General features: G+C 33.7%; 6 protein-coding genes and 2 non-coding genes across 8 annotated transcripts; 3 read left to right on the top strand and 5 right to left on the bottom strand.

Moving 5' to 3' along the window:
- Positions 1–3,568, bottom strand: LOC130496387 (uncharacterized). Its single transcript, XM_056988421.1, has one exon. The coding sequence runs from the start codon at positions 3,566–3,568 to the stop codon at positions 2,237–2,239; it is 1,332 nt and encodes a 443-aa protein (XP_056844401.1). The 3' UTR covers positions 1–2,236.
- Positions 493–1,220, top strand: LOC108808338 (spermidine coumaroyl-CoA acyltransferase-like). Its single transcript, XM_018580501.1, has 2 exons — positions 493–498; positions 546–1,220. Exons 1-2 carry the CDS (start codon positions 493–495, stop codon positions 1,218–1,220), a joined length of 681 nt encoding a protein of 226 aa, XP_018436003.1.
- Positions 3,569–9,821: 6,253 nt separating the features above from the next.
- On the bottom strand, positions 9,822–9,894 carry TRNAA-UGC (transfer RNA alanine (anticodon UGC)). Its single transcript has one exon. It is a non-coding gene; the product is annotated as a tRNA-Ala (tRNA).
- Positions 9,895–9,928: 34 nt separating this feature from the next.
- Positions 9,929–11,587, top strand: LOC108807149 (14-3-3-like protein GF14 iota). Its single transcript, XM_018579403.2, has 6 exons — positions 9,929–10,245; positions 10,320–10,626; positions 10,707–10,904; positions 10,988–11,136; positions 11,236–11,303; positions 11,389–11,587. The coding sequence occupies exons 1-6, from the start codon at positions 10,167–10,169 to the stop codon at positions 11,392–11,394; spliced, it is 807 nt and encodes a 268-aa protein (XP_018434905.1). The 5' UTR covers positions 9,929–10,166; the 3' UTR covers positions 11,395–11,587.
- Positions 11,586–12,704, bottom strand: LOC108807150 (uncharacterized). Its single transcript, XM_018579404.2, has 5 exons — positions 12,512–12,704; positions 12,353–12,425; positions 12,156–12,207; positions 12,008–12,077; positions 11,586–11,917 (listed from the first exon to the last, which is right to left on the bottom strand). The coding sequence occupies exons 1-5, from the start codon at positions 12,629–12,631 to the stop codon at positions 11,825–11,827; spliced, it is 408 nt and encodes a 135-aa protein (XP_018434906.1). The 5' UTR covers positions 12,632–12,704; the 3' UTR covers positions 11,586–11,824.
- A 4,916-nt stretch (positions 12,705–17,620) lies between these two features.
- Positions 17,621–19,187, top strand: LOC108806598 (carbohydrate-binding X8 domain-containing protein). Its single transcript, XM_018578750.2, has 4 exons — positions 17,621–17,809; positions 17,969–18,208; positions 18,307–18,334; positions 18,705–19,187. Exons 1-4 carry the CDS (start codon positions 17,758–17,760, stop codon positions 18,961–18,963), a joined length of 579 nt encoding a protein of 192 aa, XP_018434252.1. The 5' UTR covers positions 17,621–17,757; the 3' UTR covers positions 18,964–19,187.
- Positions 19,188–19,897: 710 nt separating this feature from the next.
- TRNAN-GUU (transfer RNA asparagine (anticodon GUU)) lies at positions 19,898–19,971 on the bottom strand. Its single transcript has one exon. It is a non-coding gene; the product is annotated as a tRNA-Asn (tRNA).
- Positions 19,972–24,337: 4,366 nt separating this feature from the next.
- LOC108811033 (F-box/LRR-repeat protein At2g43260-like) lies at positions 24,338–25,289 on the bottom strand. Its single transcript, XM_056987323.1, has 2 exons — positions 24,943–25,289; positions 24,338–24,876 (listed from the first exon to the last, which is right to left on the bottom strand). Exons 1-2 carry the CDS (start codon positions 25,187–25,189, stop codon positions 24,338–24,340), a joined length of 786 nt encoding a protein of 261 aa, XP_056843303.1. The 5' UTR covers positions 25,190–25,289.
- Positions 25,290–27,311: the final 2,022 nt, after the last annotated feature.

Here is a 27,311-nt window from a genome sequence, read left to right on the forward strand (position 1 = left end):
AAATAGTAATAAATTTTTTTGAAAAAGAGATGGCTCCAAGAAGTGTGTGAGTTTATTTTATTTTCAGTTCAATTAAAACTTTGGCATCATTAATCGTTCTATTCACATATATTAATTGAACAATAATACAAAATAAAATTACATAAATTTTAATAATAAACAGAAAATCATAAAACAAAAAGGAGAGCACCATTTACGAATTTATGATTGGAATAAACTTTCGTAAAGTATAAATTTATGTTGGTGTGGTAAACTTTTGAGAAAACTGGTAATTTTGAGAATTTCCCTAACAAATTAATTTTATTAATAAAAGTTACTAGTACAGTATTGCTTACGAGTTTATATTTTGTAATTAGAGTCTTCTATTTAATTAAAAGTGATCGATTTATGTTAAAATAATCATATTTTAGAAAGTGTTTTTTGTTTTGTTAAAACTTGATATTTATTTGCAACTATCCATTTGAACCAAAAATAAACATTTTGCTCTGATCCATGGGGGTAAGTATAAGAAAAAAAAATCAACTGTGTGCGTATATGATCCACAGGTTACAGAGATAATAAGCATTAAAGATGGGAATATAAAAATGCTTAAAGATGCTCTAGTCAAGGAAGGCGGAATACCAAAGGAGAGTTTCACTACTTATGAAATTCTAAGTGCTTGCATATGGAAATCAAGATCTCGAGCCCTAAACCTAGACCTTGACAAGATCACTGTCCTTTGTATAGTTGTGGGAATCCGACATGTTCTTGATCCGCCACTTCCAGAGGGCTACGACAGAAACTCAGTTATAGACGTGTACATCGAGTTAACCACGAGGGAGCTCCATGAATCATCAATCTCTGACATTGCCAAACTGGTGAAGAAAGCTAAGAAAAAAGCTTATGACAAGAGCTATGTCGAGGAGGTGCTAAGAAACATAGAGAGGATGATTAAGGAGGATGTGAAATTCGACGAGGTAATCGATAGATTATTATTCATGACCGATATGAGAAACCTCGCGGTGTTTGGATCGATGGATTTTGGTTGGAGAGAGCCTGTGAACATAAGGGGTCTTATGTTTCAAGAAAGCGACAAGAACATGGGGATGATATTAGGACCATCCAAAGTGGGTCCATCAACGGAAGGTGGGGTTAGAGTGGTAATGACACTGCCGAGAGATGCAATGGTTAACCTCAGGCAAGAACTAGATGCATTGATGTATCTTCGTACTCGCTTTTGATCTTGACCTTGTGCAAAGAATGGTTAACCTCAGGCAAGAACTAGATGCATTGATGCATCTTCGTCCTCGCATTGATTTAGATAAAAAGGCAAAGAACCACATTCTCATCACGAAAGAAAAATTGTGAAAAGAATGAGAATCACAAATAGACCGTAATAAAATCTAAAGTTTATAGAAAAACGTTTAATGTAGCAAACAGCCTAGACAGTTGTAGGTGGTGTACAAATATATCAAAATATATTATATATTTTCGACGTTTATTATAAAAATTGTATTTAAAACATATGGATAAAAGTGTTTATATCATCTGTAAAAAAATTAAAAGTAAATAAATGAAGTTCATTTCGTTTGGGTTTTTCTTGGCCATGTCTTTTCTTCTTATTACAAGTTTGCATTAATACATGTTTTTGTATACAAAGTAGGCGGACACCAAACAATCTACAGAACAAACGAATATATTTTTTACTCGAAAGAAAGCTTTTGAAACAAAGGGAAATGCACGTCGAGAGTGACAAATACAGCAGCGTGGTAAGAAACGAGGACTGGTTTGCATCACTTCAATTTTCAGTCCATCATAGTAAGTGATTATGCATCGTCCAGGCATGAGAAGTGAGAAATCGCTGAGAATACACTTGGTGTGAAAAGCAGCACAACAATCGTCGCATTTGTAGAACCAATATTTTTCTACACTTTCCTCGCATATATCACACCAGTACTCTCCTTTTGTATTGGCTCTGTAACATAAAGAGAGTGGATGGTCGTCGTACCAATGTTTCGTTGTTTTCGGCAAAACAACACATTTGAGATCTAGCACAAATTTACAGTCATCGCAGTGAAATCTTGAATAACTCCAATTTCCGCAAGCAACACATGTCTTCTCATTTCCGTGCTTCTCACTTCCGTGAATGTAGTGCAAGGGACATCCATGACTTTCGTGGAAGATAGTTTCAGAAAGTGCACCACATGTTACATCTATCTTAAAACTTTCAGTAATATACCTGAAGCCACTGGAATATTTAGAACATGCCGAACATGCAAACCAGTCCTCGTTTTAAAGTTAATGGCTTGTTATAATACAAATGTCGTTTCTTCCTAGGAAGATTAGCACATGTTTTGTGGAGAATAAAATCGCATTGCACACAACTGTAGAATGCTTGATAATTTATAGGTAAAACACAAGCTTCACAACGAATGTTTCCACCGCATGTGATCTTTTCCTCCTTGAGCTGTAGATAATGTTCCTCATGACTAAAATGATGTATTAGGTCTTCATCTATCACCGTAAATGGTTTGATTTCTTGAAGTTCTTCTGGCATCCCTTTGAGTTCTAACTTGTCCCATACATCATCTCGTATTGCACATTTAGAATGAATGGCATAATTAGGACAAATCGAGCAAGAATATGCCCCATACGACCAATCAACCTTTTTGTGGCATATTCCGCATACCCAACTCCCAGGATTAAGATGTCGACGCCTAGAAAGACTATGGTCGTGACGATTAATGTTGACGATCTCTGGTAAGTCAATACAATTTTGATGGATCATGAAGTCACATTGTTGGCATGAATAAGGACTCCGGTCACCATTCATCCCACAACAATCACAGTTGAAAGAGATGATCCTTGGTATAAGACTGATTTGATGGTCATGAGCCTTGGCAAATAAGATTGTAAGCGGTGGTGGATTTTTTACACAAGCAACATTCACACTAAATTTACAGATTGGACAATGATAAAATCTTCGCCCTAATTCGTCTCCACATATACGACATTTCCCATCAAGGAAATGATGTTCTTCACGTGTAAGATACTTAAGAGGGTGTTTAGGGTGAAAAGGATGAATTATCTCTAGAGAAAGGTTAGAACATTCAAAGTGGAATTTCAGTTGACACTGGTAACATTTGAAAAGATATCTACTACAATATATCTCTTCACAAAAATCACATGTGCCATGATAATGGTGTTTCAGGTGGACAAGAGGGTGTTCATGGGCTTTGGGATGTTCAATAACATCTGGTGGTGGATTTTTCATACATGCCATATCAACAACGAATTTACATAAAGGACAGTGATAAAATATATTTGACAATGTTTCCCCACACAACTTACAGTTTTTACTCTCAGAGTATTCCTCCACGATGTAAAGGTGGAGAGGGTGTTCAGGATGAGATGGGTGGTTGATCTCTAAAGATGACTCTGCACATTCTTTGTGAAAAAAAATATTACATTCGTAGCAACGATAGCCATCTTTGGTGCAACCACTTTCTCGATAGCAACCACTGCAACTGTGAATCCAAGGTGTAGGGTATAAAGGGTGTTTGTGAGTTGGTAGATTTATTCTAATCATTTTGACAAATGTTTGCGATGAAAGCACATTAATCGATTTATTTATACCAATCAACTAAATAAAAGATTCTTGTTCATAAAAAAAATAACAAGAAAGGAATACATGCTAAACTTATGAATATGTTTCTCCTCTAGCAAATGCTAGTTATCATATGTTTTCTTGGATATGAATTAATGTATATTCTTTCTTGGATATGAATTAATATACGTTCTTTCTTGATTCTTTCTTGATATTTACGCATGAAATAGGACCATGATTTGTTATTAGATAAACTTTTAACAAACAACAATTAAGATAAAAAAATGTTTAGTGGTTACAATGGAATAAAGACATTGTTATACCTTCTCAACCTTTGACATTTAACATTCTTTAAACCAATAAAAAGAAAACGGATATGTGGATAAGTCAATGGTCAACGTGTTATCTGTAACAGACAAAGGCTCGAGTCCTAACCCAAGTCCTCGCGTCAATATTTATACATTGCTGCTCTGAACTCAAACTACTGATGTTAGTGCCATCTAGAAATACTTAGAGGATGATAAACGAATCGATGCCTTATTTAGCTAAATGTAAATATGAGAAGTTCTGTAATCGGTAAATATATTTCTGTGTTATTGATTCATGACCTTAGGTCTGTTTATATACAAAGTAGAAGATCCTAAACATATCGACAATAGGAAAGCTAATCTAACTAAGATAAGGACATGTCTAATAGATAACTCTAAACTATATCTAAGTATATCGTAATACCCCCCCTCAAGTTGGAGCATATAGATTTCGAATGCCCAACTTGTAGTGAAAAATATCGAACTCCTTTCGTCCTTGTGCCTTGGTAAGAATGTCTGCTAGTTGTTCCTTAGAAACAACATGTTTCGTCTCGATAGTGCCATTAATGATATGATCACGAATAAAATGGCACTCCGCTTCGATATGTTTTGTTCGTTCGTGAAAGACCGGATTTCGAGTCAAGTAGATGGCAGACTGGTTATCACACATGAGAGTCATCGGTCGTGTATGTTGTATTCCAAAATCAAGAAGAAGACCTTTTATCCATTTTAATTCTTTGACAAGCTCAGTCATGGCTCTGTATTCGGCTTCGGTAGAGGAGAGAGCGACAGTATCCTGCTTCTGAGTCTTCCAAGAAATAACAGAGGAGCCAATTTGAACAATCCATCCCGTCAAAGAACGTCGAGTTAATGGACAACCTTCCCAGTCAGAATCAGACCAACCGGTAATGTGAATAGGAGGAGATGCACGTAACAAGATGCCCTGGCCGAGAGTTCCTTTAAGATAACGAATGACATGTAAAGCAGCCTCCCAGTGAGCTTCTTGAGGTTGTTGCATGAACTGAGTAAGAATATGAATTGAATAAGCCAGATCAGGTCGTGTTGCTCCCAAATAAACCAGTCGTCCAACGAGTCGTCTGTAACGAGCAGGATCAGAGAGTGTAGCTGTCTTTGTCAAGGCAAGACCGTGTTTCTGATCAATGGGAAATCCTGCTGGCTTGCAACCTAGCAAACCTACCTCAGAGATAACTTCAGAACAATACTTGCGTTGACACAAATAGAACCCATCGATGCTTCGTGCGACTTCGAGACCAAGGAAGTATTTAAGAGAACCCAAGTCTTTCATGTGAAAACAAGCCGAGAGGTAGGACTTGAAGTTACTGATCGCGGAGGTAGAATTTCCAGCAATAACGAGGTCATCGACGTAGACAAGGACACGAAGTGTAGAGCCGTCTTTCGTGGAGACAAAAAAAGAGTAATCACTGCGAGATTGAGTGAAACCAAAGGCTCGTAGAGCAAATGTAAGCTTAGCAAACCAACATCGTGGAGCTTGTCGCAATCCGTAGAGAGACTTTCGTAACCGGCACACTCTATTGTCTGAGTCAGATTGAAAACCAGGGGGAAGCTTCATGTAAACTTCTTCATCGAGATCTCCGTGAAGAAAGGCGTTGTGAACATCCATCTGATCAACAACATAGTTTTGTTTTGCAGCGACGTCAAGAAAAATTCGAACCGTAGTCATTTTTGCAACCGGAGCAAAAGTCTCGCCATAATCAATCCCTTCGATTTGGTTATTTCCAAGAACGACAAGCCTTGCTTTATATCTCTCTAAAGTGCCATCAGCCTTTAGTTTTATGCGAAATACCCACTTGCAGCCGAGTGCCGTTTTTCCTGGAGGTAATGGGACCAAGTCCCATGTTTTGTTCAACTCTAATGCATCAATCTCAATCCGCATTGCTTTCCTCCAGACATCATGGAGTACTGCCTCTTTGAACGATCGAGGCTCCACGACAAGTGAGAGAGCCGTCAAATAGCTGCAATGTGATTCAGAGAACCGAGCGGTAGTATAAAAATCAGAGATAGGATAGACCGTACCTGAGGACGGCGATGGAGCGTAGGCTGTGAGAGGAGTAAGAGAGACTGTATTTATAACAAAATCTGCAAGGCGTGTAGAGGGTTTCTTTGTCCGTAGGCCGCGACCCAGTTCAGTGGTAGGAGATAAGTTAGTGGTAGTTTCAGGAGAGGTAGCCAATGGAGGCGTCGGATTTGAAGTCGAAGTCGAAGGTATATCAGTCGATGTCAACGGTTGATCAGATGTCAAAGGTTCGTCGGATGTATCTGAATATTCTTCCTCAGTCGTTATTGTCGGTGAATCAACCGGTGGTGGAATAGTAGATGTAACAGTTTGTTTTTCGAGATAAGGAAAAACATTTTCTTGAAACAGAACATCCCGCGAAGTGAAACATTCTTCTCTGTCAAGATCAAATAGTTGATATCCTTTCTTGCCATAGGGGTAACCGATGAATATGCAGCGCCGGCTTCGAGAGGCAAATTTATCACCGTTGTGATCTTGATTATGTGCGTAGCACAAACACCCGAAGACCCGGAGCTGATCAAAGGCTGGTTGGCGTTTGTAGAGCATCTCAAACGGTGTCTTATCATTCAAGAGCTTAGAAGGTGTTCTGTTTATCAGATAACACGCCGTCAAAGCACACTCAGCCCAAAATTCGATTGGTAAGCCAGCTTGGAATCGTAATGCTCGCGCTACATTAAGGATATGCCGGTGCTTTCGTTCCACGCGTCCGTTCTGTTGTGGAGTTCCTACGCAGGAAGTTTCGTGTATGATGCCTTGTTGTCTGAAATATTTAGTTAAGCACATGAATTCGGTGCCGTTATCGCTTCGGAGAGTTTTGACGTTCTGATCAAATTGTCGTTTGACGAGTGCGATGAACTCTTGAAGCCGACTGGAGACTTGAGTTTTGTCAGGAAGAAGGTAAAGCCAGACGGCTCTTGAGTAATCATCGACGATGGTCAAGAAATATTTGGAGCCACAAAACGCTGATGTTCGGTATGGACCCCAAAGATCGCAATGAATTAACTCAAAAGAAGAGGATGCTTTATTATAACTCTCAGAAAACGAGTTTCGGGTCTGTTTGGACCGTAAACAAACATCACAACTAGATAGGCAAAGCGCAAGACTACTAGATTTAAGTTTAACACCAGGAAGCAAGTTGACGACACGGGAAGATGGATGCCCGAGACGTTGATGCCACAAAACACCTTCATCACTTGTTGTAGTATTGAAAGCAGTTGCAGTTTCTAAGCCTCGGAATAAATACAGTCCCTCTCCCTCTCGTTCACCCGCTCCAATCAGTGTCCTCGTAGTGCGGTCCTGCAAAACAATAAGACGATCAGTAACTTGGCCAACAAGAGAGTTATCCGTAAGAAGTTGGCCAAAAGAGATCAAATTTGTGTGGAAGCCATCCACATAATAAACGTTCTGCAGTTGTATCTGAGACGTCAGTCGTATGTTTCCTCGTTGCGTAGTTAGTGCATTTGCTCCCGCTGGTAATTTTACAGAGATCGGAGAGACGCTATGTATGTCGTGGAGTAAGTCGAGACGGCCAGTCATGTGATGAGTGGCGCCTGTATCAAGGATCCAAACAGTTTCATTGTTCTTACCACTTAGTCGATTCTCATCAGTAGTAGATTTTGTCGGGTTGATTAGTTTAACCAGTGTCTGCCATTGTGCATCGGAGAAGCCAGTGAGGCCTTGTCGGTCGTTGTCGGTAAGAGTCAAGTTAGCTGCGATCGCATTCTTGTTATCAACAATTTGAGAGGTGTTCGCACGTGTGGCTGAGTTTTGCCCAGTCGGTTGTGAAGTCCCCTGTCCTCCTTGATAATTTATGCGATTGCGTGGTCTTGTTCCCCACCATTCGGGAAAACCAAGAACACGAAAGCATGACGTAGCTCGATGTCCTAGTCTGCCGCAACTAGTACATGTCGTATTTGCATCAGGATTCGGTGGTCGTGGTCGGTAGGTATCGTTTGGTTTATATGTCGAGGAGGGTCGTGTTTCTTGCGATGTCTGAGCAGCGAAGCTGAGTACAGCAGGAGTTTCTGTTTTGGCGTTGAGCTGGACAGTTTCGTTTTGAACGATAGTCTGATAAACTGTGTCGAGATCCGGGAGTGGAATTTGTGCGCAAATCTGAGATCGTACAGGGCCATGAACATCATCGAGACCAAAGAGAAAATCATGGACTCGAATCGTTTCACGCTCTGTTTCATGAGCATTCATCAGATTGCACTCACACTTTCCGCAGTTGCAGGTTTTGGTTGATAAGCATTCAGCCATTGAATCCCATATTCGAGTTAGTCGTCCAAAATAATCTTCAACGGATGATCCTACTTGTTTGCAATTTGCGAGAGATGCACGGAGTTGTTGATAACGTGCACCACTTTTGAGAGCAAACCGTTTCTGAATATGATCCCACAAGTCTTTGGCATGTTCTTTATGAGAGATATTGGATCGTAGTTTAGTTTCAATTGTCTGCTTGATCCAGTTTACAAGGAGATGGTTGTTGGCTGTCCAGTCTTCAAGATCAGGAGAGTCGTCCGCCGGTTTTGGTATTGTGCCGCTGATGAAGCCAAATTTCTTACGTGCGCTCAGAGCAACACGAAGATTTTGTGACCATTCATCATAGTTTCGTCCATTAAGCAAAGGTTGAGAGATAACCGCTCCAGGATTATCACTAGATGACAAGTCGTAAGGAGTTATTGTGCGTCGAGCCTTCGTCGTGGTTGCTAGGGTTCCTGCCATTGTCGGTTGTTTCGAGATCGTAGGTTAAGTTCGAGAGTCGGTCGTGCTTGATTCAAAAAACTTTCGTTCGAAAAAACGATGTTGCTTAGAGTCGTGGCTCTGATACCATGAGAAGTTCTGTAATCGGTAAATATATTTCTGTGTTATTGATTCATGACCTTAGGTCTGTTTATATACAAAGTAGAAGATCCTAAACATATCGACAATAGGAAAGCTAATCTAACTAAGATAAGGACATGTCTAATAGATAACTCTAAACTATATCTAAGTATATCGTAATAAAATAAATAATTATATTGTGGGTTTGATCAGAAAAAAATCATATTGTTGGTTTATTGCAGCTCAGGAGAGCATGTGTCGGTGCATGAATCCATCTTTCTCCCGAAATGTCCTACCATCGAAATCACATTCTATCTTTAAATTTACCAGTTTGCCATTTTCAAGAATCTTTTTTTTTTGTAACTGGCTTTCATTCCAAGAAACTTCTTGTCCATTTTTTGAAACGTGTTCTTTCCTAAAGCAGTCTAATTCAAATAATTTTATATACGAAATATTATGGATATTCCCAAAAATTGTCAAATGCATGGAAGAGTATAACATTACACCAACCATGATTCCCTACCGCGTAAATCTTTGAATAATGCGAAATAAAGCTCAATGCTTTGAAATCAAAATAATCCTTCGACTCGGACATTACTTTCATAACATTGTTCATTATATTCGACTTGGGGCATAGGTTTTAATCAAACACAAGGACGAAAATACAAAATACTAATACCAATACTATTACTAAAAAGATACTCATGAGATGTCGTCAAAAAGAGGTGGATCATTCATAATTCATAATAATACACCATTCAAAAAGAGAAATATTCAACTTGGGGCAGAGGTTTTAATCAAACACAAGAACAAAAATACAAAATACTAATACCAATACTATTACTAAAAAGATACTCATGAGATGTCGTCAAAAAGAGGTAGATCATTCATAATTCATAATAATACACCATTCAAAAAGAGATGGTTCCAAGAAATGCGTGAGTTGTAGCATAAAAAAATCAAATATTTTCAACTAATTAAATACTATATAGATAAAGGAAATTAGTAGGGTAAATCTTGAGTGTGAGCAGCATAAAGAATAAAAAGATGGAGATGCGGGGGATCGAACCCCGTGCCTCTCGCATGCAAAGCGAGCGCTCTACCATTTGAGCTACATCCCCTTTTGATTATCTGTGCGACTATAGGTATATATTAATTTGATACCACGTCGTAAAGGAGCGAAAAGTTCGGTAAGTTGGTTATAAATAATTGGAAGCCAAGAATTTCGCAGACACTTAGGCACCTAGGAACCGAAGGTTGAGATTCAGTCTTCTTCCGCCATTCGCGATAAGCAAACCATCTTCAAACCTCTTATTATATACTTCTTCCCTCTTTCCCGACACAACAGAAACAAACCAAGATCTCTGTTTCCGACACATTATCGTGACAAAAGATGTCGTCAGGATCCGACAAAGAGAGAGAGACATTCGGCTACACGGCGAAGCTCTCCGAACAAGCCGAGCGATACGACGGTACGTTAATCAAGACATTCTTTAATATCTTACGAGAATCGAAATCATAAAGTTTTCTGGTAATGAATATGCAGAGATGGTTGAGACGATGAAGAAAGTGGCGAAAGTGGACAGCGAGCTGACGGTGGAGGAGAGGAATCTGTTGTCCGTTGGGTACAAGAACGTGATCGGAGCAAGAAGGGCCTCGTGGAGGATCATGTCGTCGATTGAGCAGAAGGAAGAGTCTAAAGGCAACGAGACAAACGTGAAACACATCAAGGGTTATCGTCAAAAGGTGGAAGATGAGCTCGCTGACATCTGTAAAGACATTCTTTCCATCATTGATGAGCATCTCATCCCTCACGCTACCTCCGGTGAAGCCACTGTTTTCTATTACAAGATGTAAGAAACAGATTAAAACATTCTTATTTTGTATCATTATCTGTAAATGAAAGTTAACGTGATTTGAAATGTTTTTGTAGGAAAGGAGATTATTACCGTTACTTGGCTGAGTTTAAGACTGAGCAAGAGAGGAAGGAAGCTTCTGAACAGTCTCTTAAAGGCTATGAGGCTGCAACACAAGCTGCAAGCACTGACCTTCCTTCGACCCACCCGATTCGTCTTGGTCTTGCTCTTAACTTCTCTGTTTTCTACTATGAGATCATGAACTCTCCTGAAAGGTCTTTTATCCATTTTATTTAACAAACATTATTACCTAATTAAATGAAATACCATCAGGTGTTAACTGATGTGAATGTTGCAGAGCTTGCCATTTGGCGAAGCAAGCCTTCGATGAGGCGATTGCAGAGTTGGATACTCTAAGCGAGGAGTCGTACAAGGACAGCACTTTGATCATGCAGCTCCTGAGAGACAATCTCACCCTCTGGACTTCTGATCTTCCTGAAGATGGAGGTCAGCCTCAAAATCACAACTAAGTGATTTAATGACTCAAAAAACTAGCTCTGGTTAATTTTGAGTTTTAAACAATGAATTTTGTTGCTTTTGTTTTAGGAGAAGACAACGTCAAGTCGTCTGATGAACCCAATCAAGAACATTGCAAGATCATAGAAGCCTCTGATGTAATTAACCTGATTAACATTAGTCTAAGTTGTTCTTTGTTAGGTTGAGCTAATGCGGTCTGCTCTTTTTGTTTCTTTGTTTCAGAAATGATCAGAGGCTTTGGACGTTGAATGAGTTTAGATTAAACTCCATATAGCTTGGTTTCATCAAAGAGATGGGATCAGAGATAACTGAACTTAAATTTTCTTTATTTTTAATTACCTTTTTGTTCTTTCTTTTGTTGTCAATCTCATGATATCAAATATGTTTTCTGTTACGCATTTATATTATGCCTGATCTCTGATATGTTTTGACTATTTATAATACACAAAGCAATGCAACTGTATTATTAGAAACTCCCAAACAAACACAACACTGGCACTAAATGTCATCATGAAAAGATCAATAATGCTCTGATGGTTCTATATTAGTATTACTGCATAGTGCATACTATACAGTAGAATAAGACTAGGGGACAAACCTAACCAACCATATACAAAAAGAGAACTGAGAATGAAGCAAAGACCACTTATCCTTCTTCTTATGCCATTGTTTCTTCCTTATCAAAGTAACTCTGCGGCAAGGTGAAGTCTTCTTCGTGATTAAGAATCTCAATGTCGTCGTCATCTGATTTCTGATAAAATATTCAACCATCAGCACAATTCTAAAGCAGAAGTCAACTTATAAACATAAAAGTCAATGTTTGTTGTCGTGACTAACTCACCAGCATCTCAATGTTGTAGAAACGATCCAGTAGCTGCAGAACCTCATCTGCTGTGAACTGTCGATCAAAGCTATCAACAGAAAATAGTTGAGAGAAAGGTTTCCGACAAATCAATATCAATTCGAACTCAGGAAAATGTCATACAAACCTTCTACCGAGATATTCCATCAGACCGTAAAGAACAAAGTGACGATGTATGCCTGCCACACCACATTACAGGAACTGAACAATGTAATCCATTGAATACAAGAAAAACTATTCCTTTTTCAGTAAAGGTTTATGCTTTCTTGATTCTTGCGACAGAGCAAGCCAAGGATCAAGATTAGCAAACTGTGAAAAACTTGCCTCGGAGTTTAACTGGAGGGTATATTTCAAGAGCTTCTAATAACGTGAGCTCCAGTTCAACCTGTGATTGCTCCTGAGAATCAATCCAAGAACACGAACCATTAAACATCAAAGTAAGGAGTAAATGGACGCAAATAGAGTGATGAAGAAGAGAGAAACCTTGGAGAGAGAAGAAGCAGAGGAAGGTGGAGCTTTACAGGGAGAGTGTATGGACATGTCGTCTTGCTCTTCCTCTTTCTCTTTACCTCTGCCAACTTCGTCATCCTCCCTTCCAGTCATCTTGTTTCCTTTCTCTTCAATCAGTTTAGGGTTTTTTGATCCTGGAAACGAGGAGAAATGTTATGAAAGCTGGTTTGTGATTTTCCCGAGCTTCTCAAAAACCCCACATGGGTATCTAAATTGGGCCTGACATTTCTCAAGGCCCATACATTATGGATTTTCTACTAATTCATTTCCGGTTTATTAGTCTCAACCATACCGCTACAGACTGACGTTATCCGGAGATTACAAAATCAAAAGCATAAGATTGTTGGTTAGTATATTACTGTATTATAGTATAGTATTAAGTTTGTCTTTTCCAGATAGATAGTTACTTTAACATTATATATAACAAGTACTAGATGTTTTTTTCTGCACCATATGCAGTAATAAAAATTTTAAATTTTAATTATTTTTTAAAATAAATTTTATTATTTTTTATATTTATTATTTTCTTATTAATATTGAACATAAAAATAAGATGAAATAAATAATTTGTTTATTTTAAATTATATTTAATAATAGATATGTATATATTAAAAATTATATTATTAGATAGATTTTTTTATCAATTTTGTTTGGAGAAATATATTAAATCAATTTGTATAAAATAAGTAAAGAATTGATATAAAATTTCATAATTATCAAAAAAGTATATTGAAAATTTGTAAATATATAAAAGAAACTAGTAATATTATGATCAAAAATGATAAAATATTTTGAAATTCGTTTTAGTAATAAATTGTATAATTATTTAAAATATAGAAATAAGTAATATTTCGAAATATATAAAATATAATTATATTTTTATTATTATATTATTTAATTTGATATTTTAATAGATTTACTTCATGATTGTGTATAATTTACTAACATATTCAAAGAGTTTACAAAAATATAAATAAACATTAAATGTATTTTTCATGTCACATTTAAAATAAGCTATGTCATCATTGTAGCATGCCATGTCACATTAATTTTGTGAAAATGATTCTAGAGAAGACAGGTGTCAAAACCACTTTGAAAATAATGTTTAGGGAATATTTTAGATATATAAGTTGTATTTTGGATATTCAGATGTTTATTCCCAGTTCGATTTTAATTTGATTTCAGTTTTCACAAAGTATAAATAAATAAATAGACCCATGGGGCTATTTGTATATGTTTACTCTGATTCAGTTTTTTCATGCTATTCCTAAATTACAAGATTTAGAGCTTTGTGGTTAATGTTACTGCAGTGTATAATATGGAATCATGCATTAGTATTTGTTCACAAGAACCAACACTTTCTTTATGACAAATGTTGTTATGCTAATAAACCAACATCAATCTTACAAATTTAGTATTTTTAGTAAAGATATAGAAAATGGAATATTCCAATATTTTTTATATTTATTGGTTAATGCTGCTTGAAAAATCGTCTGCTATAGACTAGCCATTCTAAACCTAATCTTTTTCTTTTATTCATGTCATTATGTGTAACATTGTGCAAAGCAATACTATATTAGAGGATAGAGATTAGTTGTTTGAAATTGATCAATAAAAATGCTTTGTTCTGGGCTATGCTTATCAGGAATTTTACTTTAAAATAAATATGTTTCTTTTCAAATCATATTTGCTAACTTAAAAACAATTTTACTGATAAATTTGTGCTTTTTTTATGTTGGCATCCATCCTCAAAATATTATTGAACATTTTATACATTAAAAATCATTCATACATTAAAACACATAAAAAATAAACATGTTCATGAAACTCTATGAAACTAACAAGAAAAGCAACAAAAATAGTTAAATAATTAGCTATTACTTTTCAATATTCCTCAATAGCTATTTTACAAACCTACAACACAACAAAAAACACAACAATATATTATTTTTGACAACATCATTAAGCAATATGAAAAATAACTTATCAATTTTTTAATAAAAATTAGACAAATTTAATTTACACCGTCTATGTTTCCAACATGTTTGTTTTTTCTTGGATTAATATATCACATAACTAAATAATCAAATAAGAATCATAAAAAAATCATTGGACAATGAATCAATTTATTCAATATCGGAAAATAATTATCTTCTTATATTGCTGCAATCGAATAATATCATTAAGAAGTTTATTTATAATGGTTGAGTATAAGAAATGAAATGATCAAGTGTCTCACAATGATTTACTGAAATATTTGTCTAGAAATGGAGTGTCCAATGAAAATCAGTTATCATTACGTGTTCCAATATTATATTGTGAAATGAGAAATATGATTTTATTTTATTTTGAAAAATGATTAATTGTAAATACATTTTTACTTTCATATAGATTGTTACTTTAACCCTATATCTAGTAATTTTAGGTATATAAATTTTATATTAGATATTCAGATACTTATTTGATCTTCAATTTGGTTTTATTTTGATTTCAATTTTCACAAGTATTTAGATACATTCGATTATATGTATCTATGTGCTCTGGCTTGGCTCTTCATTTATGCCTAGATTACAAGATTAAAAATCATAAGTTGTGTGGTTAGTGTTACTATATTGTAAGACTTGGCTATGTGCTCTGGTTTTCTATTATTTATTTTAAATAGTTGATTTACTTATGTTTTCACTAAAAATGTTTATTTTTTTCCTTTTTCTGCTAGAATATGCTTTATTCTTTTTTACAATTAGTTTCTTCTATATTTGTTTTATTTAAATTCTTTTATTAAGTTCGTATTTATTTATTTCAGTAGTTATATTGAAATTTAACAACTAAAATGAATAAATTTCATTACTTCTGACTGAGTAGTTAGAAGTTCTGAGAAGAAAAATTTACTAGACTTGATCGTATTGTTCCACTTCTACAGTTATTGTTACGTTTATTAGTGAAACTTAGGTTACTGATTACCTTTGCAAGTATCTTGCTACATATAATTTTCTTTCAGTATATTTCAAAACTGTGGAAGCTACAACGGATGAACATATTTCATTTTTAATGTATTAACATGTTTTTCTTAAAATAAGTTTTTAGCTAAAAATAATTATTTTATAAGAAAATTGAATATATTTTTTCAATTTGAATAATTTAGATGAATCTTTTCTAATTATTCGACGAAGATTTTAGTAATTTGTTTTAGTTTACAGAGGCAAACTTTCTTTTGTCTAGTTCTTATCATCTTTATTTGTTCTTAGTTTTTGATATGTTATAGTTTTTTGATATTAAATATTTTTATCATGAATTTTTTAAAAAATCATATTTATGTTGAAACACAACTAGTTTATGACATATAATTAATGTTTTATGTTTCAAGTTTCATTTTATTTTCATTTTATATCCTTAATATGAAATCACTAACTATTTATTATAGTTATCATGATTTATTTGTTTCACGTTTTATCCAATACAGAATAATTTCAACTATTTTGTCAAAAAAAAAAAATTCAACTAAAATTTGTCTGTAAATATTATTTTATTGTGAAACAAATTTTTTACTATCCATTTATAAATAATAATACATACGGTGTTTCATAAAACAGAATTTACTTTCATAAGTTTGAATTCGACTTTGCATTTTTGTAGATATTGTGTAAGATAAGATATGTTAATCCTTGTACTGAGTATATACATTAAAAATAAGAAAACAAACTTAGGTATCATTTAGATCATCATCTTCTTTTTACTGTTTGATATTTTCATAGTTTCTTCTTTGCCACTGCTCCACTAGTGTTTGAATATTTTCAATGAATTTATTGTTCTAGTTTACCCATTTATTTGACATTTAGTGTTTTTTATATATTTATTTTTGTACTTCTTTGATAGTAGTTTTATCATCTTCATTTTATTATATAAATTTTATCATATTTTATATATGTTGGAATCGCAACATTGCAAATTGTGTCAAGATGAAACGTTTATCTTAAAGTGTAATTCTCAAGATTTTCTGTATAGTTTATGTTTCTACCAAAAATGAAATATTTACTTACTCGATATACTTTCAATGTTTTACTTATTAAAATAATGATTTTTACTATATATATAACTATTTACATTGAAGTTAATATTAATAGATATTTACTAATATTTTCCTTTTATTATGTAAGAAGATAACAACCAAACTCAATTGAAAAATTCAAACAATTCAAATAAAATTAGATTTAAATTTAGTCATGAAGTTATTTATGACCCAAATAATTTGAGCCCCAAAAAAAGTTAATCCAAAACTAAAAAATCTTACTTAAAACCTGACCAAGACATCCTTATTATTTTTATGATACCGTTTAAGCTCATTGCTATTTTTGGTCGTCTTCAAATCAATCATCAAATTCTCGGATTAGTTTAATAATATGACTTTTTGACTATAGTGACCAAATCATACGTGTTGTAGTGCGGATGCAAAGCTTGTCCTGCACATGGCTCTCGCTACCTTAGCCCTTAAGTACTTTACACTTAGTTTATGCTATCGCAGACTACTTTGTTTCCGATTTTTCTGTTCTTTTCTCTGCTTTCTATCATTTTTTCATCATTTTAGTGCTTTAAGATCATACTACGACTTTACTTTACAAATATATTATATAATTATTTGTTTAGCTACATTTACAAGGAAACCAAGTTAACCAATATTTCTACTTTGAAATCCTGTGCATCACTTTTATGTATTAGAGAAAAGCTAGCTAGATTTTTTATCGTAGTAGATTCTCCTAACATAAACCAAAGGTTAAAAAATAAAGCAAACTAAAATGTATGTGATATACGTAAAATAAGGAGGAAACTTAGTGAATACCAAGCTATATATCTTTCTTTCAAGCAAAGTCACCACTACAACTTTTTGTGCGTCGACCAGTCACAGAACAACTAGATGACAAACTAGCTTTTCATCTTTTCTCTGTTGTTCCTCTGCTTTGAGTACTAAAAATTTAACATTTACAAGTCACTACACAAAAGGGATCTAAAGGTTTAACATATATTGTGTACAGTGCTTATTAGTATCCAAAAAATTATCGCAAAAAAAAATAAAAATATTCGACCATCTTATAAGGATCCCTCTCATTCTATTTCTCTAAACCACCAAGAACGCAAACTCGTATCTGTAACACTGTTAGGTTTAAACAAGTGTCGATCTTACTTGTTCAACAAGCATAACAGAGATATCTTGATTAGAAGCAGCCATGTCAATTTTGCTTTCTTTGTTTCTTTTCTTCTCCATGGTTACTTATTCAAGTAAGCTTCTAGGATTCGTTATCGTTGCAGTGCTAATCTTGGTTACATATTTTTCCACTTCACCAAACATATTTTATGTTAGAATTTATCTTTTGCATTTTCTGATCCGAGATCCCTATTGTGATTTTATGTCTCTTTTTCTTCTTTGTGATCGAACAGACGCGGCCGTTTGTGTGTGTAAGGACGGAGACGACCAAGCGCTTCAGAAGGTAATAGATTATGCGTGTGGATCAGGTGCTGACTGTTCGCAGATTGAGCAAAATGGTTCTTGTTTCCAACCGAACACCGTGAAAAACCACTGTGATGTCGCCGTTAACAGCTTTTATCAGAAGAAAGTTTCCACTGGTGCAACGTGTGACTTTAACGGTGCCGCCGTCATCTCCACTTCCCCTCCTTCAAGTATTCTCTCCGAACCCACTTATCAAAACCCATAAGTTTTTTTCATCAAACAATTTTTTATGTTAATTTTGTTTTTTTTCATTATTGTATTCTTGCAGATGCTTCAAGTTGTTTATCTTCTTCTAGGTATGTTATACTTAATCTCGTCCTTTGAGCCTAGATTAGTTTTTTTGGTTCCTCTTTTTAATTTGTGGTTGTTTGCTTGGTGTTGTCTTTAGATAATAAGTAATGAGTTTTATAATGAGTGATAATTATCCTTTGCTGATCGAAATGAGACAAACAACACTAGTGATTGAGCTAAACCGGACTGGTTGAAGCTCAAATGGTACTAAGAATCAACTGGAGACTACTAAGGTTATACCGGTTTTACTCGACTTATAAGACTGAAGAGGTTGACTATGTTATAGACTTAGCTACTGAATCTTTACAACAGGTTTACCATTTTCTCAAACTTCTACGATGATTTAAGTGTGCTTATGGAGTAACTCTTTTGCAGCTCCACTAGTACTCCAACCACCGGAACTCCAACCACCGGAAATTTTACCACCGGAACTCCATCCACCGGAAATTCAACCTTGGGGATGCCAACCAATCCCACCACTGGAGTGCCGACTTCATCTGTATTCCCTGGAACTACTATGGGACCATCAGGGAGCAGTACCGGTTTCGATCCCAGCGGTGGTGAGGAGCTCTCTATCCGAACCAAGACCGTCATAGTACTAACCACTATCGTCGCTGTGGCATTGCAAGTTTAGGTGTGACATCATCTCAGACTAAGGGGTTTTACTTGCTATGGACGGCATAGATTTTGCCAACGGTGTGTTTACGTAGGTGAAAAGCTAGAGCTGTCTCTTTTGCTTCCCACTTTCTTTTCTGGTTTGTTTTAAAACTCTTTTTAGGGTTTGGATTTACTTCTTTAATTAGTATTTTGTTATATATATAAAGTTTAAAACGAATAAAGAGCTTTTCTTGCTTTCTTTTCTATAATCCATAATATGAGATGCTACTTAATTGGTCTTGTATTCTAAGTGTGTCTATTTCTCCATTTCTCACCTATCAAATTGGAGTTTTCAATAATGAGAAACTACACTTATTTCTCAATTTATCTGTTCAGAAAATGTTTAAATTGTTCTTTAAAATATCAATATATACATTCTACCCTCTTAACGGGGTGAAGGGTTACTAAGCTGTATGCATGCTTGCATGATCGATGATTCACTTCCGTTGGCAAGCGTTACTCACTTATTTAGCAAAGTCATGTAACATCAAATTCCAATTCTCGTCCGTCACTTTAGCATCAAAGATTTAGGTTTTCTACGGACACCTTTCCCAAGGATGACTAAAAAATTATAGAGGTTATAGAATAAGTTAGTAAGAATTTTTTGAGAAAGTTTTCTTTTTCATAAGTTTGACACCATATATACTAACTCTAAAATTTAGAAGTGTGGAGCTCAAAATTCACAAATCACGGTCGTCTATATTTTGCTTTCGGTTCTTTCATAACTTTTTGACGTAGTCTTTGACACCTAACTTGCCAGTTGCCACTTGTCTGATTGGCCCCAACCATTTTTTTTTGCATGTTTATTACTCCTTCTCTGTTTCAAACTGTAGGTAATTGGCCAAAATCACTAATATTAAGTTGTTATTTATTAAAAATATCATGTAATATATAAATTTATTGAATAATAACGCTAGAAGGAGGGGTTAAACCTCCGACCTTGTGGTTAACAGCCACACGCCCTAACCAACTGAGCTATTCCAGCTTTTGTTCCTAAATTCTATATTTTGTTATTTATACACAACGTATATATTAACTCTACAATCATCACCTCAAAAAGAAAAAAAAACTCTACAAGCATCAGCTCAAGCTCAAACACTGGTCAGAGAACATTGCCCATCAGATCGTATAAAGAGATCGATCTTTAGCCAAATTTTGTGAAATAAACATCGTTGGATACAAGCGAAACAGAGCTAGATGAAAGAGCCCAAGAGTAAGAGGTTGCGGAACCGTACGTGTCAAGTAATGTGAGAGGGGAAATTTTAAAATTACAGTCACAGAGACATCGATATCGGAAATTGGAAGCAATCCGAATGGTGAAACAAACGTGGATGCAAGTTAAAGCTAAGTATTGATCCTGATAATTTTTTTAGGAGTGGAGTATTCCTCCTGTTCGCGTAAGCATGAAGTAATGTTACTAATTTTTGTATCTAGTAATATTTAAAGCCATGTTTTTGGCTTTGGCAACAAACAAAGTTATTCTATCTTATGTCAAAAATACAAATTATTTTCAGATATATTTCTCAATACCAAGTCTGGAAAAATCTTATGCAAAAACCTTTTTGTTCTTTTCCTTCACGACGTGAAAATCTCAACTGTTTCGTTTCTCCAACATAGAAAAGCACGAACAAACATTTGAACATGTAGTAATGCATCTATAAACAATCTCTTCCCTCTGGTGGGGGAAACAAACACAGAGAAAATTCAGCAAAATGGGCAACACGTTCACGTGTATCCCTCACGAGGAGGAAAAACGTCCCAAAAAATCCTCGGAAGGCCGCAGCAAAAGAGGAGAAAGTAACTCAGGCAATTCCTTCGTTTAGAAAGCGTACGCTACTTCATTCGCTCTCCTGCTCCGGCTCATCCTCCTCTTCGTCTTCCAAGATCATAGCAAAGAAGAAAATAAGAGAGAGACATCATCAAGATCATCATGGACACGATAAAGACTCATATTTTTCAGGAGCAAACTTTAGCAGCTATAGATCTCCTCTTCAACCTAACTCCTCTTAACAGCAATTCCGTTGTTCCTCCTAACTTCAGTCGGTCCAAATCCGTTGTCTATCCCTCAACTCACGCCAGCTCAGGCGGCGGCTCAGGACCTGTTTTAGCCGTTCAGACTCCCAGGAGGTCGACAGGTGGATTCGTTAAAAGCTTTAGTTCTAGGCAAAGGTCTAGTACCGATCCAATGATCAAGCCTAACCAGCTCGTAGACAAGGCGGGCATTTCACTTATTATAAAACAAATGAAAAAACTTATGATTATATACATTCAGATTGTTTATTTGCGTTTATTTTAGGATATACATTAATCAAAATTAAAGCTCAGTTTATTAGTATTTTTAAACATAATTATGTGGTTAATATAGTTTGCATTCACATTTCACATTTAAAAAAAAATGTTAATTCCTTTAATTTTGCATGAATTGCCTTTTGAAAATATTTTTTCACACATAAATAGAGAGGTAAAAAAAGGTTGATGTGTGTCCGTGACATGGTTAGGGACATTTGCATGTGTAACAGGATCTGAATAAGGTGGAAGGAACGGAGACGAAGCGGTTCGTGCTGGTTCAGGGTGGAGGCTTCTCGGCTTGGAGTTGGCACAAAACCATAACTCTCTTAGAGAAACATCAAACATGGTTTTCAAGTAGATACCGTTGACACCAACAACGTCACCGTCCTCGCTTGCTAATCCAAACCATGGTTTTTGACATCAATTAGTTACAACAGCTAGATCATTTTTTAAGACCATAGCAAGTACACATAACACAGGTGATCTCGGCGGTTCATGATTTTTATCATGATATGTTCGGTCCGTTGAATGTTCTTTTGACTCGGATACAAGAGAAGTGAGATTGGGAATACAGGATCAGAAGCATAGACAAAAGCAAGTGAGAAGTGGTCATTAAGAGGTCAAAGCACATACTTGATTCTCATTATTTAATCTTAAATTTCACTAATAAATTACACTATTTCTTCGTATTTATCAGATAAAAATTGATTCAATCTTTACTAGAATTTTGTTGGTGGTCTAGAAAGTGGGTTCAGAAACAATGATGTGATATATGGCGGGAATCCAGTCACCTCAGATCTATTATATTAAAACAGAAGTCATAAATTCTAATTCATGTGTGATTTTCTTAAAAAATAGACTATCTACTAGATTTGGTCACACTATATTTTTATCATTATTATTAATCTTCATATTAAATAAATGATATCTTTTGATATCTTTTCATTTAAAATTTAAATATATATATATATATATATATATATATATATATTTTTTTTTTCTAAAAAAAATTGAAAAATCTATTAAAAAGATCTTAACAAGATCTTAGTTTTCAAAATTATATGTAAATATTTTAACTAATTCCGTAGTTAGTTTTGAAATATTATTATACATTAATATATTCAGTTGGTTTTTATAAAATGAAAAATAAAATATTATATCTTATTTTTATCTATTATATAATCACAATCAATCATTTTAATTTTTTTATCATATTGAATTTAATATGATAAAATTATATTAAATTGATAAAATTTTAAATTTTCTTTTCATAAATAGAAAATATTTATGTTAAAAATATAATACGACAGAACGGCTTAACACTATCAGACTATATATTACATGTATAAAAATTAACATATCTTTCACTTTTGTAGATATAATAATATATTGTGTAAAATGAATAAAAATAGAAAATAATGCTAAAAAATCCAGTTTTCAAAGACGGGTAAAAATTTAACATCAATTAAATAAAAAATAATTGTCAAATATATTTTTCATGCACATATTAATATGTTTAAATGTAAATACAATAAGATAAATATATAATAAGAAGCAACAACTACGTACGATAGTTTAGACAATTGATTATTTACAACATCCAAACTATAAATGATTGTATTTGAAATATTTTTATAAATATTTAAATATATGATTAAAATTAAAAATGTACACTACTAATGATCTAAATAAATATATATACATATAAAAATGAAAATAAAATCCGCACGGTTGTGCGGGTCGAGATCTAGTTAAATGTTAAAAGAAAGACGAAAAGAGTGCTTATCATAATAGTAAGTTGAAAACAAAGACGGACCACGGTATTCAAGTACGGTATCTATAACTGTAACCAAAACAAATCAGAGACACTAGAGTAGAGGTAAGTAAAATATTAGGGATCAGCAGTTTGATCCGTTTAGATATCTGGGAGCACGGTACCAGATTTAGATAGCTACGTCCATTGCGGCACCCAGGTGGTCGGGTTTTCGGAACACATCCTGGATGTAAACGGACCAAATTTTCGACAAAAGGAGAAATAACACAAATATCTGAAGAGAGGCAACAGAGTAAGTCTGTCTTAGGATCATATTTAAACAGCCTCTTCTTAGTATCATAGAAGAAAAGACTCCCTTCCTTAGAAACAGCCAAGGGCGTGAACAACGTTGACCATTCCTCTATAGCTCTCCCGTGCATAGGAATAACTCTATGGGCTAAAGTAATGCTGTAAGCAGTGCCGGTCCGGACTAATACGACGCCTAAAGCGAACTAAAAAAAAATACTGCCCTTAACTAGAATTTGTTACTATATAATCATTTTTAAAATTTGAAAACATTCTATACCTTTGATCATAACTCATAAGACATAAAAACACTAACAATCCTACAACAAAAAGAAGAAATATATAAAATATAGAAAAATAAAATACAACATATATGATATAACATATTAATTTTAGTTTTCTGTATTTTTACAGTTTTAATGTATATCACCTTAAGCTAATTTCATATTTTGAGTTTTTTTTTTAAATATAGAAAACTTGCAAAAGATATAAAAATAGTTACGAATGAAAAACTAAATTTACATAGAAAATTAGAAGAGAAGAATGACTAATATACAGTTTTGTAATAGAGAATCTAAAGATTAACAAAAAATAAAAAAAACTGTCAATTGCTAAGATAAAAAAAAAATAATTAGTTTTGTTTGATCCTCTTGTTTATTTTATATCTGTAATATAACGAAATAAGTTGTTAAAAGTAATCAGTTTTTTTTGGCTATAATCATTATCAAAAAAGAAAATTTAGTTATTGTTTACTTTTGTAACTTTATAATTTGTATCATATAATTTAATACATATATAAATGAAACGTACATTTGTTAGAAGGAAACAAAACTAATTAGGCAGGTAGATAAAAGGAAATTAAAGTGGTTAGAAAAGGTATTAAAATCTTTGATTATTAAATATTTTTATTTGTTGCCATTATTAAAAAGAAAAAAAAAATAAAACAGAATAGAGGAGCTTCGAACACGTCCCTTGCACATAAAAGAACACTAGACACAAACCACTATACTAAAGAGATATTTTGTAATTTGGCGCCCCTTATAACATAAATAATTTTGGCGCCTAAAGCCCTGGCTTTATGGGCTTTAGCCCAGGGCCGGCCCTGGCTGTAAGTCATACTCCATGTTTCTTCTTGTGCATCCATGATCCATATCTCTAGATTCCATCCAGGTTTCATCATACAGATATCAGCTATGGCTAGACGATCATCAAGGTTCACTATCCGAGCTCCGGCGGAGTGCAAAATGGGAGGAAGTACCTGGACATCCCGAAATTCTTCTGTGTGAAGATCCAAAGCTAGTAGCTTATATATACGAAAAAGATCTAACCAGTAGATGGATCCTTTCACACAGGCCGACTTACTTCTCGTTTCAACCTTGTAAGGAGGCGGAACTAGTTTCCGCCATTGGCCAATGTCAACATCAAGAATCTGGTAATGGTTATGATCAAACAACATGCTCACGACTTTATACTTCCCGTTAACTTCGTCCTTACCAAATCCCATCGCCGAGTTTATATTGAATTCGCTCCACCATCCTTCTGCTATAGTGATAATTTCAAAAACCCTGACAAAAAAAATTAATATAATGAAAAAAGAGACTTAATTACCGTAAGACATGTGGTTCTCATAGTGGAAGGGACCGCTACAGAATCTAAGAAACTCTCCTGTCGAAGGATTCAAGACACTGACCCAATTCGGTTCCGGGATGCAAACCACACCGTCACATGTCAACGAAGGTCGTGTGGCTTCTTTATCACGCTCTAAGTACACCATCTCGATCTCTTCGTTTCCTTGGAACCGCGTCTGGGCCTGATTTCCGACAGCCAAGAATTTCCGCTTCTTTGGAACAAGCATACGCCTGTCCGCGAACCTCCTTGACTCGAGTGTTGATCTCCATTGCCTTGAGACGGTTTTGAATCTGAGAATTGATTTCAAGGGCAGCCTAACAAGTATTTCTTCCACCAAATCTGTAGCTATATATATATATATTTTTTTTTTTCCTTTTATGTTTTCTTACATTTCTACCCAAGTGCAACTAAGTACAAAAGTAATGTTTGAAGATACGCTCGTGTTTAGGTTAAAGTCTTAGATACGGTCAGGCTTTGACTAAAAAGAACAGATACGCCATGCTTTGAAGTTTCCTCTTATCCTTTTTTTCTTTTTCTTTTATATCAAAATTTTCCTTCTTCATAAAATAGATTACGTCGTTTATAGGAAAATTTTCATATTTGGATTTTTCTTTCTCTTTATTAAGTAGATTTGGGGAAAATATTATTTAAATCATCTATTTTCAAATTTGGTTGAAAAAAACACCAATTTTTTTATAAACTAAAAAACAGTGTTTTGAAACCCGATCCAGATTCGCGGATGAACTACTAAATCCGGTGACCAATGATAAATCCGGTTTGGGTTTTGAGGAAACCGACTCTTTCATGTATCTCAAACGAAAAGAGTTATCGATTGATGAATTCTTGATGAATTTTTATGTTTATAGTAAATATCTTAAAAATAAAATTTATATAATATCTATAAATGTGTACCAAGATTCATCTGCATTTTAATAAAAAATAAGTTTCACCAAAAAAGTTTAAGATCCAAATGTTGCTACATTATTAGAATCATGAATAATCTATATACCACTGATTTTATTCTTCGAAGAATAAAAAATATTTTAATATTTTATTTTTTTCTTTTAAATTTTGACAATAAAATTATGAACCATTATATAATTAGGACTATATGAATAGCTACAAAAGTTATATATTATAACTATTTAATAAATAATTATTAACCTAATGATATGTTAACTAACTATTTTAGAATAAACATGAAATTATTTTAAATTTTATTTTGAATAAAATAATGAAAATTAGATTTTAATTTATTCAATAATTATATTTATAAAATGTTATAGTTACTAAATAATTAATTCTAAACGTTAACATCCAATTTTTTAAAATGTTGATTTATATTTTGTTAGAACAAATCATCAACTTTAAATGTTATTTTATGCCTAGTATTTCTACTGTCGAAATTTTATGATTAAAATGACTTATCAACAAAAATTATGTATTTTTTTGTTTACCGAAAAATTGGTGGTTTATTTCAACCAAATTTGAAAGTTGATGATTTAAATGACATTTTCTCCAATATCTTTATCCCTTTATTTTTTTTTACCTCAGTGCAACTACTTTAAGTATGAAACAAAACTTGATCTGAGCCTCCCCGCAGATTCTTAATTTAACTTGTGTTCAACGTAAACTCATAAACCGTTGGTTTTATTAAAAAATCCATATATATTTTTTATATTTCGTAATTTACATATAACTAGAATATATTATTTTATAATAATTGTTTTTTATTTTTACATAATATTATATTAAATTTTTATAGCATGATGCAATTTGATGTCATTGTGCTATTCATATATTTACATGTTGTTTTTTGTTAATTTATTTTAAAATAAAATAAAATACTAATTTTTTTAATTTTTTGTATTAGTTTTCTATGACTTGTTATTAATTTTATGATGTTTTTTTCTTGAAAATTGAACTCACACAATTTTTATATTTGACTAAACTAAATAAGGTAATATTATATTTAAAAATTGTTTTATATAATAATACTATATATATTTAAGTTTATGTTTTTATTTTCACCGCAAAAGAATAATAACCATTAAAATTAATTAATTTAAATTGATTTTAATGCAGTTTCAAGAATTTATAAATAAAAAGAAATACAAAAATACTTAATCCCCTAGATTATATTTGTGAAGTGATTTTGCCACACGTCTTCTCTACAATCATTCTCACAAAAATAATATGACATGGCTAATAAAATTGATGACATGTCTTATAGATTAATATGACATGTACAATTATATTTAATGTTAATTTATATTTTTGGTAAACTTTTAAAAATATGGTAATAACTCATATATTACATTTATTTTTGATTTATATTTTTGGAGTTT

This window comes from Raphanus sativus, chromosome 6 (assembly GCF_000801105.2).
Source record: "Raphanus sativus cultivar WK10039 chromosome 6, ASM80110v3, whole genome shotgun sequence".
Taxonomy (NCBI): domain Eukaryota; kingdom Viridiplantae; phylum Streptophyta; class Magnoliopsida; order Brassicales; family Brassicaceae; genus Raphanus; species Raphanus sativus.